The sequence below is a fragment of the Pteronotus mesoamericanus genome, unplaced genomic scaffold (genome assembly GCF_021234165.1).
Source record: "Pteronotus mesoamericanus isolate MK-2021 breed Mesoamerican mustached bat unplaced genomic scaffold, CSHL_Meso_final contig_50, whole genome shotgun sequence".
Lineage (NCBI taxonomy): Eukaryota > Metazoa > Chordata > Mammalia > Chiroptera > Mormoopidae > Pteronotus > Pteronotus mesoamericanus.
In genome coordinates, this window is record NW_026555186.1 from 3,172,583 (window position 1) to 3,189,894 (window position 17,312).

Sequence of the window (17,312 nt, forward strand, 5' to 3'; positions counted from 1 at the left end):
TCTAGCAAAGATGACACAAAGAACACATTAAATAATACCTGTGTAAATAATTGGAATGCTGGTCTGCAATATACAGAAAGGATTTGATAAATTCTATGGTAATTTAGAGGAACAAGCAGTCACATTGAACAATGTTACCCAGCATTTTAAATGAAGGATTTAAGATTTTGCCTTACTTTCAAGCTAATCAGTTAGGCTGCCACAGATTAGTAGGTGCTGGCAGAGAATACAAGACTCTGGAATAGAGACAAAAGGCTTTCTTACCCATAGTTCAGTAGGCAGCATAAGTTTCCCTACACCCTGGGTAAACTCAAAGGAGCCCAGGGATAATATATGTGGGTCAAGGGGAAGAATCCTGAATTTTGGAATTCTCAGCTTTATGGGGGGTCTGCTAACACACTTCTCCAACCTTTGTCATAGAAGAAGGCAGTATCCTGTCAGAAACAAATCTGCTCTCTGCCTTCAAACCTGGTTCTACCTTTCTTCCAAGGCTTTTGCCATACATGTATCCTTGAAGACAGCATGATGCAAAGCTGTCAATACGTCTTTCTCAGATGTGAAGAACATAAAACAGCCAAAGAGAATTGTGTCTAAAACATGGTAGCCTTTGTGGAATAACACCCGTTAGTCTCCATCTCAGATGGTAGGTGTTACTAAATGGAGTTTGGACACTAAGACTCTTAAGAAAAATAGAACTGAATGAACTATTCAAGGTGCGATGCCTGTCCTGCACATGCAATGTGTTCATCACTGTCTCCATGAAAGTTAAATGCATATTTCCAACAAAAAAACACAGTATGCAAAAGTTAATGCTTTCTACTGTATGTTATTGTTATTGAGATATTTCACTGTATTATGTATATATGTGTGTATATGTATGTGTATATATATAATTATTATGTCTAAATCTTGATGTGTTAAGGATATAATGAAATAGATTGGAAGTGAAAATATTGGTTCAGGAATCAACCTTGGAATAATATTGCAACAAAATTACAACTCCATCTGGTTTATGAGATTTGGATTTTGACTGTAAACAAGAGCTATTTGATCTAATAGACACTGATAGAGAACAGTATAATTAATTATTAAACATATGTTATCAATTGAGAGAAAAACACAAAGTTGTGAAGAAAATATTTAATATAAAGGGTAAAGAACAAAAAGGTAAAACAAAAAAAAATCAGAAGTAGGGATCATTGGAAACTGAACAAGAACTAGACTTAGAGCAAAAGAATGACCAATGTTGTTGATCATTAGATCTGAATGATGGAGACTATAGATTCAGAATCAGGCAATACCTGAGAATGCATCTTGCAAGCAATGGGAATTTTGCTTCTAATCACCAACCCAAAAGATAACTTGAAGGTTTTAGAACACATACCCTGAATGTAAGTAAATGAATACATACCTACATACCTACCTACCTACATACATACATACATATATATATATACACACACAGACAGATCACAAATAATTATTAAACTAAAAAATGGCTTCTTTACATTTTATAAATTTTATTTTTTAGTTTTTAGACAGAGGGGATGGGAGAGAGAAAAAGAGGGAAAGAAACATCAATGTGTGGTTGCCTCTCACATGCCCCACCCCACTGGGGACCTGGCTTGCAACCCGGACATATGCCCTGACTGGGAATTGAACGAGGAACCCTTTGATTTGCAGGTCAGCACTCAACCCACTGAGCCACACTGGCCAGGGCAATAAAAAAAATATTGTCCTCTGTTAAGGATTTGTTACTTTCACCTTATATAAGTACTCTAGAAATCAAACACAATTTAAAAATTCTTTATATTTAAATCTGCCTGACAATATGATGGATTTTAGTAATTCATCATGGAAAAGTTGTTTCACTATTTTCAATATGAGTCATCTTCTCATGAAGAACAGCCTTCTCATCTGATGGGTTTATGAACTTGACAGTTGTGCATTAAGCGACACAATTGCACTGACATGTTTCTCCATACAAGATATCCTTATATGTCTCACAATGGAAATAAGTCCAAAAACTATGGACTTTCTACCATCTTCTATCTTCTTTTGACACCTCCTATTTAAACTAAGCTTACTCTTCGCAGTCATATGAATTCCTACCAGTAATGTATAATGCTAGAGTTGAAAAATTGGTGACAATTATAACTCTAGGCTTTCCAAACATGTAAAATAATATCTTATGGCACCTCACACATATGAAAAACAACACATTCATGAAATAAAATTGATCAAGTATTTTAATAAAGACATTTTCAAAATAATAAACAAAGAAAACAACTTTTTTTCACATCATAATTAAAATCCCAAAGGTTAACAATAGAGAGAGAATCTTAAAAGCAGCCAGAGAGAAGCAGATAGTCACCTACAAAGGAGTTCCCGTAGAACTATCAGCTGATTTCTCAAAAGAAACCTTGCAGGCAAGAAGGGACTCGCAAGAAGTATTCAAAGTGATGAAAAGCAAGGACCTACATCCAAGACTACTCTATCCAGCAAATGTATCATTTAGAATGGAAGGGCAGATAAGGTATTTCCCAGACAAGGTAAAGCTAAAGGCATTCATCATCACCAAGCTCTTATTATATGAAATGTTAAAGGGAATTTTTTAAGAAAAAGAAGATCAAAACTATGAACAGTAAAATGACAACAACTCACAACTATCAACAACTGAACCTAAAAACAAATAAATAAACTAAGCTAACAACTAAAACAGGAACAGAATCACATGGACGTTATTAGTGGGGGAGGTGAAAGGGGAGAAGGGGGAAGAGTTACAAGGAATAAGAAACATAATTGGTAGGTACAAAAGACAGGAGGAGGTTAAGAATAGTATAGGAAATGGAGAAGCTGAAGAACTAATATGTACGACCCATGGGCATGAACTAAGGGGGGTGGGAATGCTGGAGAGAATGGGGGTATTGGGTGGAGAAGGGGCAAAGGGAAAAGTATGGAACAATTGCAGTAGCATAATCAATAAAATATACTTAATTAAAATAACCTTTTTTTAAAAAGCAAATGTAAGTCATTCTTAGACAGTTTTGGAGGCACAAGTTTATAAACTAAGAACACGTTGGTAAGAACATTCAGTCAGAGGACCAAGGTACAAACAACGCTTTTGGGGTAAATGTGAGAATCCTTTTCTTTGAGAATCGTGTTCTTTCAGTGCTCTCTAACAGAAGGACTGCACGGAATGGCTAATAGTTAGTCTTGGGTGATGTGAGTAACTCAATATAAGAAAAGTCATTTGTAAATAAAGAATAGTTATTAAATCACAAATTCAAAGAATTAGCTGAACATAATGAAAGATAATCCAATCAAAACTTTTATTCATAAATGAGAGATGTAAAAGTCAGAGAATAAAATATTCATAAAAATATGATAGGTGATAGTTTTCTACAAAATGAACACTTGAGGTCACGTCTAAGTACAGTGTTACTAATTCTACTATGGAAGAGGGAATAGTTACAGAAGTAAGAGGACTACTCCCTTGCAACTGTGTGGCATCACTTAGATTAAGTATTGGGCAGAGGTAAGAGGTCTGCATTGCATATTATTGCAAGTAATGCATTATTTGGAAATACTTATTTTTTAGAGTTCTATGACTGTAATTATTTTTACAGGAAAGTTCTTGTTTTCAAACAACAAAAGTCAGCTTAGCCATAGAAGGCAGCAAATACATTTATTGGAACAACATTGTGTAGCCATCAAAATTGATGGGGGTCCTTAAGAATCAGGTTTCTCAAGAAGTAGAAACCAAGACAAGTGAGACAGTAACAAACAATAACAAGTACTTGCCACTGAAACTATTGTTAGAATGACTCTTAATTTGTTCAACTGCTGCTGGACTCTGTCCATCATAGCTGCCAACTGACCACCACCACATCTGGAAGTTGAGACCCATACCACTGCTCTGAAATTTTTCTCACCTTCTTCTACATCCATCCATCTTCTGTTCCAGGGTATAGGAACATGTGATTAATGTGTATAGTCAGTCACTGGTGCAACTTCTAACTAAAAAATTGGAAGAAAGAAAGTAGCTGGCCCCTAGGTGTTCAGAGGTGAAAGTTTGGCCTCTAGTCATCAGAATTCACATATTGGAATGTTCCATGAAAACAGAAAGGATGTTTAAATGCTGCATACTCAAAAAATGCCAAAAGTCTACAATGTATTTCTATTGTGTCAGTCTAAATCAATGGTTTTTTTTTTCATTTTAATTCTTTCTAACTTATGAAAGGGTAGATTTGCAGAATAGAGCAGAAATTTTCATATGTGGCATCTGTCTTCTCATGATACAGTAAATGGAATTACTTTCAAAAGTAAAGTAGTGATGTTTATATATTTTTTTATTCCACAGAGCCTTATCACTTTTCATAATTGTCATACTAAAGATTCATAAACATGTGATGTATATAAATAGATTAAAATATATTAATATATTTTCAGAATGCCAAACAATATCATTATTGTAAAGAAAACACTCATTCTGTATATCCGTAATGTATTACAAAAGCCACTTTCTTCACCTTCTACTCATGAATTATGCTTTGTTAAACAACTTAGCGTAAAAAGCAAAGATGTTAATTTCATTTAACAATCACACTAAGTGGTGTGAAAGGATTAAGATAACACCTTCTACATATTCATCAACTTTACTTCTAAGAAGAAAAGCTAGTTAAAGTTTCTTATTTTGAGATTTGTGACTTCAAACTTATGGGTAGTTTGATAAATGAGAAATAAAACTTTAATATAAAATCATCCAAGAAGTTTATCAGATAAACTGGGAAAAATATTAAATGATACATACAAATTTTAGTAAATGAGAAAGTTGAGACTTGAAGAAATTAGATGATTTACATAAGTACATATCGTAAGTAAATTATCAAAAAAAAGGAGGAGGCGGAGGAGAAGGAGGTGATGAAGAGAAGTCTGGAGAGTTTTAAGTCATTTTAGTTTAAGTCAATAAAATATGTATCTCTGCTTTCAAAAACTATCACAAAATTTAATTTATTATGCCAGATAATTAAAATGAATTTGGAGTTCTTGTCCAATACAATACTTGTGCATCTGTCTGCTGAAGTAAGCATTATTATTGACCCTAATTTATGGGGAGACATATTGATAGAGAAAACGCCTTGCCTTGGGTCTCATGTGATTTTTATTTTCATTTCCTACTCAGTATAAACATTTTTATCAATTGTATAAAGGAATGATGCTTTGTCTGATTATTTATATTAAATTTTAAAAATATATTGTCATGTCAACCACATTGTGATTCATTTAGAGACATGTTTCAGTTTGTGCTGATTTACAGGGGAGAACTTAATGGAATAAGAAAGTGCTTCATTTAATATTTTTACAGAATAGAATAACTATAATCTTGGGTCAATATAATTTTTTAAACACATATTAAAATACACACATACAAAAAGAGCAAAACCTGCTACACAGTTTTATGTTTTCAATAAACTAATAATTTCAGAGTCAATTTTTTCTCTACCAAATCCTGATTCTTTGTCTTCCAGAAATCTTTATTAAATTTTACTTTATTGTCCAATTGTAGTATAACTTAAGTCCAAGACTACACCATTTCATTAGAAGATCAAAACATCTTTCCCTTTGTTCTTTTGGCCACCATTCTTTTCTCCCTTACACCTTTCTTTACAAGGCTACGAGAATTATGTGGAGTGTTATTCCCATGCTTGAATATTTATCTCACCTATATGGGAAGACTGCACCATAGAGTATTACCTGCAGGCCTATAAAAATCCATGCAAACTATGACTGAGCGAATTGACATTCTCACTCATAATCGATTGTGCTGATCTGACCTGTAAGCATACAGTAACTTTCTGTTTCCTACATGTTTTCCAGCCATCTTCTTGTCTGTTTCCTTTTACTTACTAAACAGCTTAAATATCTACTTGATTGTTGTGGTGGTCTGTGACAATTTTTCAACCCTAGGGAGTATTTTATTGAAGGTCAGTGAATCACATGTAGTAGGTAACTTGCAGTAAAATTTTACTACAGCTCATGAAAATAAATAAGTATGAAAACAAACAAAAATATTGCACTTAGCATGGAGTTCCTAATACATCACATACTGTAAGCAATCATAATGTACTCAGGCATGTGCGCATACTCATCGTCAGTGTTTGGACGTTTAAACACTCCCTAGGGCTGCATTTCTGTTATGTCAAAGAATATGTAAATATTCTCTATATACATTTACCCTATATGTATATTGGAAATTAGCAGTGTAGACAAGGGAAGTCCATCTAAAAATGTATGCAGTGAAAAGGCTTATACATGACGACGTGCATACATTTCCAAAAGAATTTACACACATTCTTTGCCCAATAGCATCACACTACAAAATAGTATAATTTACATTCAGAGCAAATACTTAAAACTATTATGTTTTGTTATATAATAATTTTCTCTCTTTCCATTAGGTAGAAAATGGTTGCCCGTGTTCACCTACTGTGAAGACTTAAAATCAGACAACTACAATTTTGAATCTCTAAAGTGTTTCAGGATGTAAATGCAGTCTGACCTTTCCCTGATGGACAGTTAAATCATGGACACGCTAAACAATTTACTTTGGACTGCCCTTCCAAAACATGCTTCGGCTTCTATCTTGAATGCTCACTAAGCATTTGTAGCTAACAAGGAAAAGAAAGAAAACTGTGAACTGGAAAGTTATCTTACAATGAAAATTACGAGCACATCTTGCATCTGTCCAGTCCTCGTGTGTCTCTGTTTTGTGCAGAGGTGTTATGGAACTGCCCACCACAGCTCCATCAAGGTGACCAGAAACCAAACCAAACACATTGAAGGAGAAACCGAAGTCCACCATCGTCCCAAAAGGGGATGGGTTTGGAATCAGTTCTTTGTTTTAGAAGAACATATGGGACCAGATCCACAATACGTTGGAAAGGTAAGTTTTTGTTGACGTTTTTATTTCTTCTAGGAAATTGTGGGATGAAATGAGGGTGAAGTGGGAGTTGGTTTTGAATGGTAAGAGACGTGAATGGTAAGACATTATGTTATGTAAGCTAATAGTTATAATAACCACTTTAAAATAATGATTGTAAAAAATCATACATATCAATAACGTCAGATCCCTAAACATTGTTCCATACATAGTAGCTGGAATGTTCTTTATCAACATATTACTCTTTCTGTTCTCATATGTAAAATGAAAACACATCATTAACATATAATTAAGTAATTTTATCTTTGTTACCATGAAAGTATGTTGAAATTCATGATGCCATTTATTGGTACATTCATATTTACAATTTTTTAATCTATTGCTAATGCATATGAGGCTAAAAAGAAGATATTATATCATGACATTTAATATATTTCTATTGATTTTTACACAGATTGTATTTGAAATTGTCAGCCTTTGCAAGCATATGGATGTTTTTCCAACCTTTCAAATTAATTTCCATAAAAACATTGACATATTTTAAATATAGGTTAAATATACATTGGATGTACAGATTTTGTTAAATTCCAAAAGAATAAAGTTGATAAAATTATCCGTAAATTTAGATCAACTTTTCTTTCTCTCAAATCCATAGACGAGAGAACTTAATGGTTTATTAAACCCTTTAGGAAGTTGTGTGTACAGTAAATGAAATAGTTCGTGTTACCTAGGTTTTAGAGAATCAAGTGGAAAGTGAGAAGGCCTTCTATTGATGAATTACTGATACAACCTTGGAAGTAGCAACACTTAAGTTAGCTCAATGTCTGAGAGATACAGCAAGCACAGCAGCAGAATCTCCATGACGGCAGGCTCAGTGACTTCCATTGCCCTGTTTGACTATTTATTTTCACTTTAGCAATGTTAGTACTAAAAAAAAAAAATGTACTCAATCGAAGCCATGGTGCTTCCCTAATGTGTAGGCAGCACAGAATCACAAGCCATCTGTTCCACCCCTCATCCAACAGGGACTCAGTTGCAGCTGTATTTTCCATACAAGGCAGGAGCCATGGGGTCAGAATATGAACACACAAAAAAAGATCTGAAACAATTCTATCATGTTCTTACATACACATTAAAATGAGACCAACCCACTCATTTTTGTCCCATACATTGTTTTCTCTACAAAGTATCCCATGAAGAAAATGGAAACAAGTTTATAAAATAAAAGCATACCATATTGAATTATTAGAAAGTTATTTTTGTTATGAACTTCAATGTCCTTTTTTTAAATATACTTAAAAAGGAGGGGGGAAAGAACATATACACATTTTTTTCCTTAAGAGTATGCCAAAAGGAAAAAAATAGTATTAAAATATTTTGTTATGCATACTTCTTATTATTAATTTAATTAAAAAGCAAAATTTGCTGTAAAGAGAAAGGGAAAAATAAGACAATGTTGCATATTCTCCTGAGTCACCTAATTTTTAGTAAAAGATTAAGCCTCCAGAGGTAGACCAGGACCAAGGGATCTTTCTGAGCTTGGGTGCCAATGAACATATGGTTGAGAGCTTGTTACCCCTCAGGAAGTAGTGCAGGTCTGTGACATTACTCAGATTACAGAATGTTCTGTAGAAATATCTGTCCTTTCCATTGTTTGTAGTGTTGACAGACAAATATAAAAGGTCCTGCCCAAATGTACGATCCTGTTATATCCTTTCCAGCCTGATACCCTCAACTCATAGTCCTTTCATTCTATTCTCATCTGCCTTTATGTGCAATTCTAACTTAATCATACACATTTTCCCCTCACCCCTCAACACCAAACATACATAATTACATACATACATACATGTGTACATAACCATGGTAATTCAGGAAAGCCTGCAAAGTCCAATAATTCATATGTAGTTAAAATAATGCCCCTTTATCCCATTATTTTATTTGTATAAAGGTGAATTCATATCTCTAACTCATAAATACATTCATAAAGGCCAACCATATATTTTCAAAATGCTCTTAAATAAAACATGGAATTATTAAAATTACTATGAACAGGAGAAAAGATACCTCCAGAGAACTGAAAATTATCTCCTTCACCCCTCTCTGTTGCAGAAACACAGAATGTCAGCAGGGATTTTGTCAACAGAAACAAAATAATAATCATGTAGTGCAGTTTTGCTATTAAAATACTACTCTTTCTGGTTTCATTATATGTTTGTTTCAAAGTATCCTTGAGTTCCTGGTTGTAATTTTTTATATGTACTTATAGTTCACATTATAAAACATTTACTGGACTTCTGATAAAATATTAAGCCTAAGTATTTTGATACATATCAATTTCTCATATTCCTTATGATAATTTTCTTAGACTTGTATTAGTGAATGATTGGATTTATAAGGAGGGAATTTATTTTTTTGACATTGGTCAAATATTCTTATTCATTACTAAGTTATGCATATGTGGCTAAGGCCATGATCATAAGGCCATTTCTAATAGTAAATAGTATAATTGTATGTGTATATATACACATATATATACACACACACACGAATAATATATATCAATTATATTTAAAATATATAATTGCACATATATATTACACATATATACATGTGTATATAATTAGACGTAGATACATGCATGTGTATTTGATAATCCATAACTTTTTTCCAGAATGTAATGACCATGAGAGCCAAATACCAAAAATAACATATGAATATATCTCATAAATTTGAGTTCATAGATTTGTTAAAGATACTTTAAAATTATTATTGAGCAATCTGTTGACCTCAGGTAATGAAGATATAATAACACATTACTTTTCTAACCCTTAACTCCTGGAACAAATTAGATGGTAATGTCATTAAAATTTTAAAATAAATGGGTTCTCTCTTTTCTAACTATCTTGTGAAAACAACATAGACCATTTAGGCTATTTTTTTTTAATTTCTCAAAAGTAGAACAGTGCTGAATGAATCCCATTAGAATGAAGAATATGATTTTATGTAAACTGTTACACGCAACATAAAAAGCATGCCATACATTACACCTATCATTGGAGTAGGCTTGTTGCCTTCCTGAGCCAATATTGATTAGTGAGATAAGAGCTGGCTTTGAGTCCTAGCTTCTCTGCTTGTTATCTCTATTGATAAGTTTATTTATATTTCTGCTTTCTGATTCCTTACATGGAAAACTGAGAAATACTGTTTGACATTTTTATTACTAATTCAACTATATTAGAAAGTTTAGTTATGATTTAGATGATGGGTCATTTAAACTACAGCTTGTGTGCCTAATTTAACCAGTTGTGTGTTTGGTTTTATCTACAATACTAAAGAAGTTTTGTTTCATTTTTTTAGATTGTTGAAAACATTTTTTTCACTTATTTATTTTTTTCATTTAATTTATTTTCTTTATTTTTTCAAATACATTTGTCTCTGCCTTCCCCCCACCACTTTCCCTTGCCCCTCCCTGCCTCCCTCCCTCAACCCTTCTCCTTTGGTTTTGTCCATGAGACCTTGCTCTATGTTTCTTGACTTGCCCCTTCCCTTCCTTTTCCCCCATCCACCCCTCCCTCTTTCCCTCTTGTCTCTGTTGATTTCTTTTCCTTTCAGTGTTGCTGGTCTTATTTTCTTTACATCTTTGTATTGTTGGTTAGGTTCCACTTATTGGTGAGATCATATGGTATTTGTCTTTCGCCCCCTGGCTTATTTTGCTTAGCATAATGCTCTCTAGTTCCATCCATGCTGTCGCGAAGTTTAGTAGTTCTTTTTTTCTCTCTGCTGCATAGTATTCCATTGTGTAAATGTACCATAGTTTTTTGATCCAATCATCTACTGATGGGCATTTAGGTTGCTTTCAACATTTGGTATTTTAAAGTAACATTTTATAACACTCAGAAATTACATGAAATCTAGTTCCATTTGCATAAATAATGTTTTATTAGAATACAGTCACACTCAGGCATTTAAATGTTGTGTTTTGCTGTTTTAAGCCACAGCGGTAGAACTGAGTAGTGGCAAGAGACAGTAAAGCATGCAACATCAACACTGTTTACTAAGGGTCACTTACAAGACATGTTTGTGAGCCTCTGGTTAAGAGGCTGGCTGCCTTACCTAACATACTGTGAATGCTCTTAAAGCAGGATTTTAAAGCAGGATTTGGGACTACATCCTTTTAATTCACATGGTACCTCCATGCCTATTGTCATGATCAAATGTGGTCATTCACTGGGAAGTACTCCATAAACTATCACTATATGTGGTGGTTTTGCTGATTATTGGAAATTACTGAAATACAAATATCTCCCATCAATCATTGCTTTTATGGAGGAGATAATTTCTTGGAGGTCTTTACTTTGCCAGTTTCACTGGCATAACCCTCCCTAATAGTCATTTCAATGAATGTTCATTAATTCTGGTGTTTTGTTTTTATTGTTGTTGGTTTTGTCACATTACATACAAAAGTGTAATGATTGTCCTGGTACACACATCATTCAGCATACAGGCATATCTGTCGGAGATATTTCTAGAAGTGAGATTTTCTTTCAAAGAGCTGTAAATCTTTAATTTTGGTAGACATTACTAGATCCATTTCATAGATGTCACAGCATTTTGTACCTTTCTCAATGACACGTTAAAGAGGTTATATCTCTACAGCAATGACAACAGATGGGATTGTAAAATATCAGTGAAAAATTGCATCTCTGTGTAATTTGCTTTGTGTTTCTCTTATTATGAGTAAAATTGATAATCTTTTCATATTTTGGGGTTTATGAATATTTCTTTTTTACTGACTTTTCATGGCCCTTGATTACATATTCTTTTACTTGTCTCTTGAACTTAACAACTAGTTGTTCTTTACATAATACATGCAATGATTCTTTTCCAGTAATATGAATTAGCAGTACTTTTTTCATAGTTGCCATTTGTTTTTAAATTTATGATTTTTACTTTATGTGTAATTGGTAAACTTTAACTAAGGGTATATACATTAGAAATATCTATTAACGCAGAACTAGTGGCAATAAGCTTCATATACTTCAAGTAGTAAATGTGATTAGCTAAATGTTGTGCTCTATAAGTACATATTATTTTCATTTTAAAAACATTACAAGTGACTTCTTTAACTGGCCAAACATTTTCATATAAGAAATATAGGGAACTCTGTTCATTCCAGGATATCTATAAGGGGAGGTTGTTCACACTGCATTATTTGATACTTAAAGAGAATGTAAGAAACATAATAAACAAGAGGTAAGAGACCAAAAAATATGCTTCTACTTAGCAGTGTGTTTTGGGTTAGGTATCTAACTTATTAATGATATTATACTAGGTTTAGGGCTGCATCGACATTAATGTACAGCTGATAATAAAAACTAATAAGAACTTTGACATTTTTAGGACAAATAATGAATTATATTCTCTATTTTCACTTTCCTGCTTTTATGGTCTATCTGCTGATAACTGAATATTTTTTGATATAAACTATAACATGTTGACGATATTGCATATATTTATTACCAATTTAGTTCTAAAATTCCACCACTCTCCCTCACCTGCCTACCTACATTTTATGTATGCAAGGAGATAAGTGTAGACTCTGCATGATTATTCACAATTTGCTTTGCTGGAAAACAGCAAACATAAGGAGGATAAGCAAGGAATTCTGGCAGTAAAAAGGAACTGAGAAATCACCTTGCCAAATCCCTCAGGTAATAAAAAACAACGATGCTTGAAACCGTTAAGTGACCTCTTCATGGGAAGAGGGATTAGTCACGGCACTGCCAAGGAACAAATTGTAACATACCTGATTCTTTAGTGAAAATTAGTTATGAGAATGTAGTGTTTGAAGTCCCTCTTTCATCATCATTATTACAACCATTATTCTATATTTTTCTTTCCTTAAAAGAAAACCTTCAAATCTCTTTTAATTTGGAGTACTGTAGTTTCAAATTAAATAAGCTATTTTGAAGTAAAGAGATAATACATTATGTAAAAAGGAATGGCAAAGTTCAGGCTTTTCAGGAAAAAATGAGAGGATGAACTGTGAATTGAAAGTTAAATGCATAGCAAAAAAAAAATCCTGATTGTCATTTGATATTGTCAAGAAGATAATTTTATGAACATTTTTTAATCATAACTTCCTTAAAATGTACGACTTTCTATATCAAAACATGACATTTAAATTTTATAAGGATGACAGTGTGATGACATGATGTCATGTGAAATTAATTGTGATACTCAGTTTTAAGTGGATATAACTTTCTCATAGTGATCATAGAAATTTAACTATTTAGATCCAGTCCTATAAGAAATTGTAAGCATAAAAGAAGAATTCGATTCAGCACATATTTCACTTAATTTACAGTGATTCAGAATTATTTTTAATAAATCTGATTTTATGAAGTTTAATTGTATTTTTAGAAAGAAATTATATTTTATCTGTATAATTTTAATAATGTTTAAGTTATTGACCAGCCTTAGCATTCATTATATAGGGTCTGACACAAATAACACCCCTGCTTTATTGCAAAATATTTTATTACAAAAGCATAAGCATGTAATTCTGTAACATCACAATATCACAATCAAGCACACCATACGACATCTTAGGTGAAATGTTCAAATTAATACTATGGATGAGTACACCCATATTTTTACCCCACCAACCACACTCAAGCAGGCCTTACTTATGCCAGACCCTGTATATAACATTTCTTAATGCTACACTCATAATTATTTAAAAGGTCATCAGTGCAAAGGAATGCATATGTTATGGGCATATTATATGCATTTGTTCATATTATATTACTATACAAATGCACCATCCTCTGTATGTGTGCATGTTTGTGTCGATGGCACTACACTAGAGGTGATTTGAATGCTTGGGCTCATTTGAAAATGTGGGGAAACATTTGTTTTCACCTCAGCTAAATTTTCTATTAGTTACCTTTGACATAATCACCAGGGTCAAAAATACTTGAAGGAAAAAAGCTTTAATTCATTTTCAAATGAGAATAAAATATGAAAATAAATAGAATTCAGTCTGCATTATGTTAACCTTTATATTAATAAAACTGTGAATAGAATGTATCATTTTAATTCAGAAAAAGAGCCCATCAAGGCAAAACGACACAGTGCTCATGAAAGTTCTAATGTGGCCTTGAGTTTTGGTTGTGACAAGCAGGAAGGTGGTGTTAACTGGCGTTCAGTTATTGGAGGCAAGGGATGCTGCTACACATTCTGTAACAAATGCGACAGCAGCCACCCATCCCCCAACATAGAATTATCTCACCCAACATGCAATACGTGTCAGTGTTGATCTGAGAGTGATATCCTCGGAACATGTTTCTAGTGGCCAAAATGGTTTTGTCTATTTTGTTCATACTATTTTATCACTGTAATGATACCCTACATGTTTCTTTTATAATACACATAGATATGAATTTTAACTTTTGTTTATGCATTCTGAAAATTTATTTTTTCTGTGATAATTTTATTCCATTGTTTAATGTGTTTAATTCTAGTATACATGGAATTATTACTGCCAATTTATTCTGTATTTTATGTGCACTATATCTTTCTTTGTTGCTTTGTTGTCCTTTTTATTCTACCAAATTGACATCTATTGTGATTTCTCTCTACTAGTTTGGAATTTTTATGTTGTATGTTTTCGATTTCATATCCCTACCTACCTCCTGAACAACAAGGACATAGAATGGTAAAAATTGTATTATTTTAACATGTTTTCTACTTTTTACATGGCTACCATGCCAGATTGTTTTTAAGCTACAACTAGTTTTTCTTCTTACAATTATTAATATTGGATGTATATATTTATTTATATGCTTAACATATTTAACAACATTTAACTCCCCTTTGCTTCTATATTAAACATTTTGGGTTTCATTTACTTATTACTGAAAGATGACCATACCCTATTTCTTTTTAACAGGTGCTATATAAAGCTTAAAGTTGATATCTTTATCCAGTTAGTTATCCTACACAATGCAATTATCTTAGACTGTTTAAACGCTAATCACTTTGCCTTTTTTCATTTTGTCTAGTATCTTGTTTTCTTATTTATAAAAGTACCTTCCAGATTTTTCATTATTATTAAAATCATTTTGACTTTTTTTCTTGTACTTATATTTTTCATTTTTTTTTTCTCATTGCTTCTACCTCTGATCTTCTGGTTTGATTTTTTATTACCTATATACAGCCTTCATTCTTTATTTTTAAAGTTCATACTCTGAGCAGTAAAAGCTCTTTTTCTTCTTTAATTGAATCATTATTATTTTGTATATAAGATCCTAGGATGTTTTTCATTATTGTTTTATTGAAGATATTTGTATTATGGCCTCTGATTTTGATAATGAGAAGACTGCTGAAATTTCATTTTAAATTTCCTCTCTTTCTCTTGGATTGATATTAGGATTATCACTGTGTTTATGGACCATAGATCCACTATTATCTACTAGATTCTGGAATTGTTTTTTGGCTTTCTGTTTTTCCAGGTCTTTATATTATTTGGTTGAGCTGTCATAACAAAGTACTATACACTAACTCTTAAACAATAGAAATTTGTCGTCTCACGCTTCTGAGGGCTAAAAGCCTGAAATCAAGATGTCACTAGAACTGGTTGTAGTCATGGTTTCTGTGGTATGAATGTTTTTCAAGCTTCTCTTCTTGGCTTATAAATGGCTGTCTTCATGTTTGCATGGTGTTCTTGGCTATACAAAATTCAACCCAACATTTGATATCAGTGGTTTTTGTATCATTATTAGAATTTTTATATTTAAAAAAATATATCAATTATCTCTTTGAATTTTTATTTGTCTCATTTATCGTCCTATTCTGAATCTTCTATTTGACATAATTTTTTGTCAGACTTTGTCATAACATCCTAATATTCTCTTCAACTAAATCAAGTGGTTAGGTATATTCTTTGACTTGAATATTAGCTTGAATGTATTTTTAAATTTCTAGTTCTTTTTGGTCCCTTTCTTCGTTTTTAGATTATTTCCCCCTTTTAATACTATCATGTGTCCTTTCATTTTGACCTCATAGATTGCAAACCACCTCTTTAACAATCTCGTTCAATTTTTGCAGGGCTTGATGAATTTGCAAATTTCTTTGTCTATTCACTGTTTGTCATGGAGGTTTGATTCTGGTATGCCTTTAAAATTTTTCCTTTTTTCTTGTTTTCAATATTGTGTAATAGGTAAGAATGGGGATTTTGGTGTGATTCCTCCAGAACAATGCTTGGTAAATATCTGTAGAGACCCACTTAACTTTTTTTCAGCTGGCAATCAGTTGGTTTCATAAATCTGAATAAATATAATTCTTAATTTTTAACTATTGATCCTTGTACATACATTTTATGTAAACAGTAAAAAGATGAACACCAACAATACTAAAATTAAAACTTATATGCCTTTCATCTGTGCTGTTAGTTGGGTTTCAGTATATCACAAAAAAACTTTTCTACTACGAAGTCCTAACATATCACAAGCTTCCTTGCTACTATTTGAAGCTGCTAGGTAGATAATATAATTTCAGTGCCATGGAGCTCTTTTCAAGTAGTTTTGCTTTTTTCAGATATCTCCATTCTCATTTTCTACCCCGAGTAGACTGAAAGTCTAATCTTCAGGATATATAAAAACCTAATTCTTGGTCCCAGGGCTTGTATCTGGTTTAAATTCCTCCAAAACATTATCCTGGATGCCACAAGGAAATGACCTTTCTGCTACCAAGTCCTCCTCCTTCCTTGTTCCTTGTGAATTGTCTTTCACTGTTTCTAGCTCAGTTGTATTGACCTTACCTTTTAATTTTATGAAACATTTTAATTGTTTATAGTAAGATACATCTTCATTATCTTTGACCTTTTTATGGTCATGTCTCAGGTTTTTCTTTGCACAAAGACAAAATTTGGATTAGAAAAATCTTCTTAATATCTCTTCTGGATATAAATATTTATATTCCTTTATCATGCTTCAGTATTTTCATGTGAAAGTAGAGATGAAATTCCAACTGTTTTCAAAGTATCTAATAGTAGAAATATGTATTTCAAAAAATCATATTGTATTTCATAATTATGGACTGATTTATTTCAAACAAGTTTTTGCCTAAGGAAATGAATAGTTTTCAACATAGTGATTAGGTTACTCTCAAGATATCTGTTTAATTATCTTACTGATTTTTATCCAATGAATATTTGAACATTTAATCATACTGGACCCCACATTACAAAGGCATTTAATTTGAAAGTTGAGGCTAGAGTGTCTTCAAATATATTCAGGTCTTTTTTTTCTTTCAAATATATTCAGTTTTTTTTCTCTTTGCTTAGTTTTTATAAAGATAATAC

The 17,312-nt window shown here is 32.4% G+C and overlaps 1 protein-coding gene across 5 annotated transcripts in view; it reads left to right on the plus strand.

The window, feature by feature from the left end:
- Window positions 1-17,312, plus strand: part of CDH18 (cadherin 18) — an 822,825-nt gene that overhangs the window by 567,071 nt on the left and 238,442 nt on the right. For all 5 annotated transcript variants that reach the window (XM_054578303.1, XM_054578308.1, XM_054578309.1 and 2 more), the window contains one exon: window positions 6,462-6,946. In XM_054578303.1, coding sequence (XP_054434278.1) covers window positions 6,719-6,946 — 228 coding nt within the window. In that variant the 5' untranslated portion in view covers window positions 6,462-6,718. The remainder of the gene's footprint in view (window positions 1-6,461; window positions 6,947-17,312) is intronic.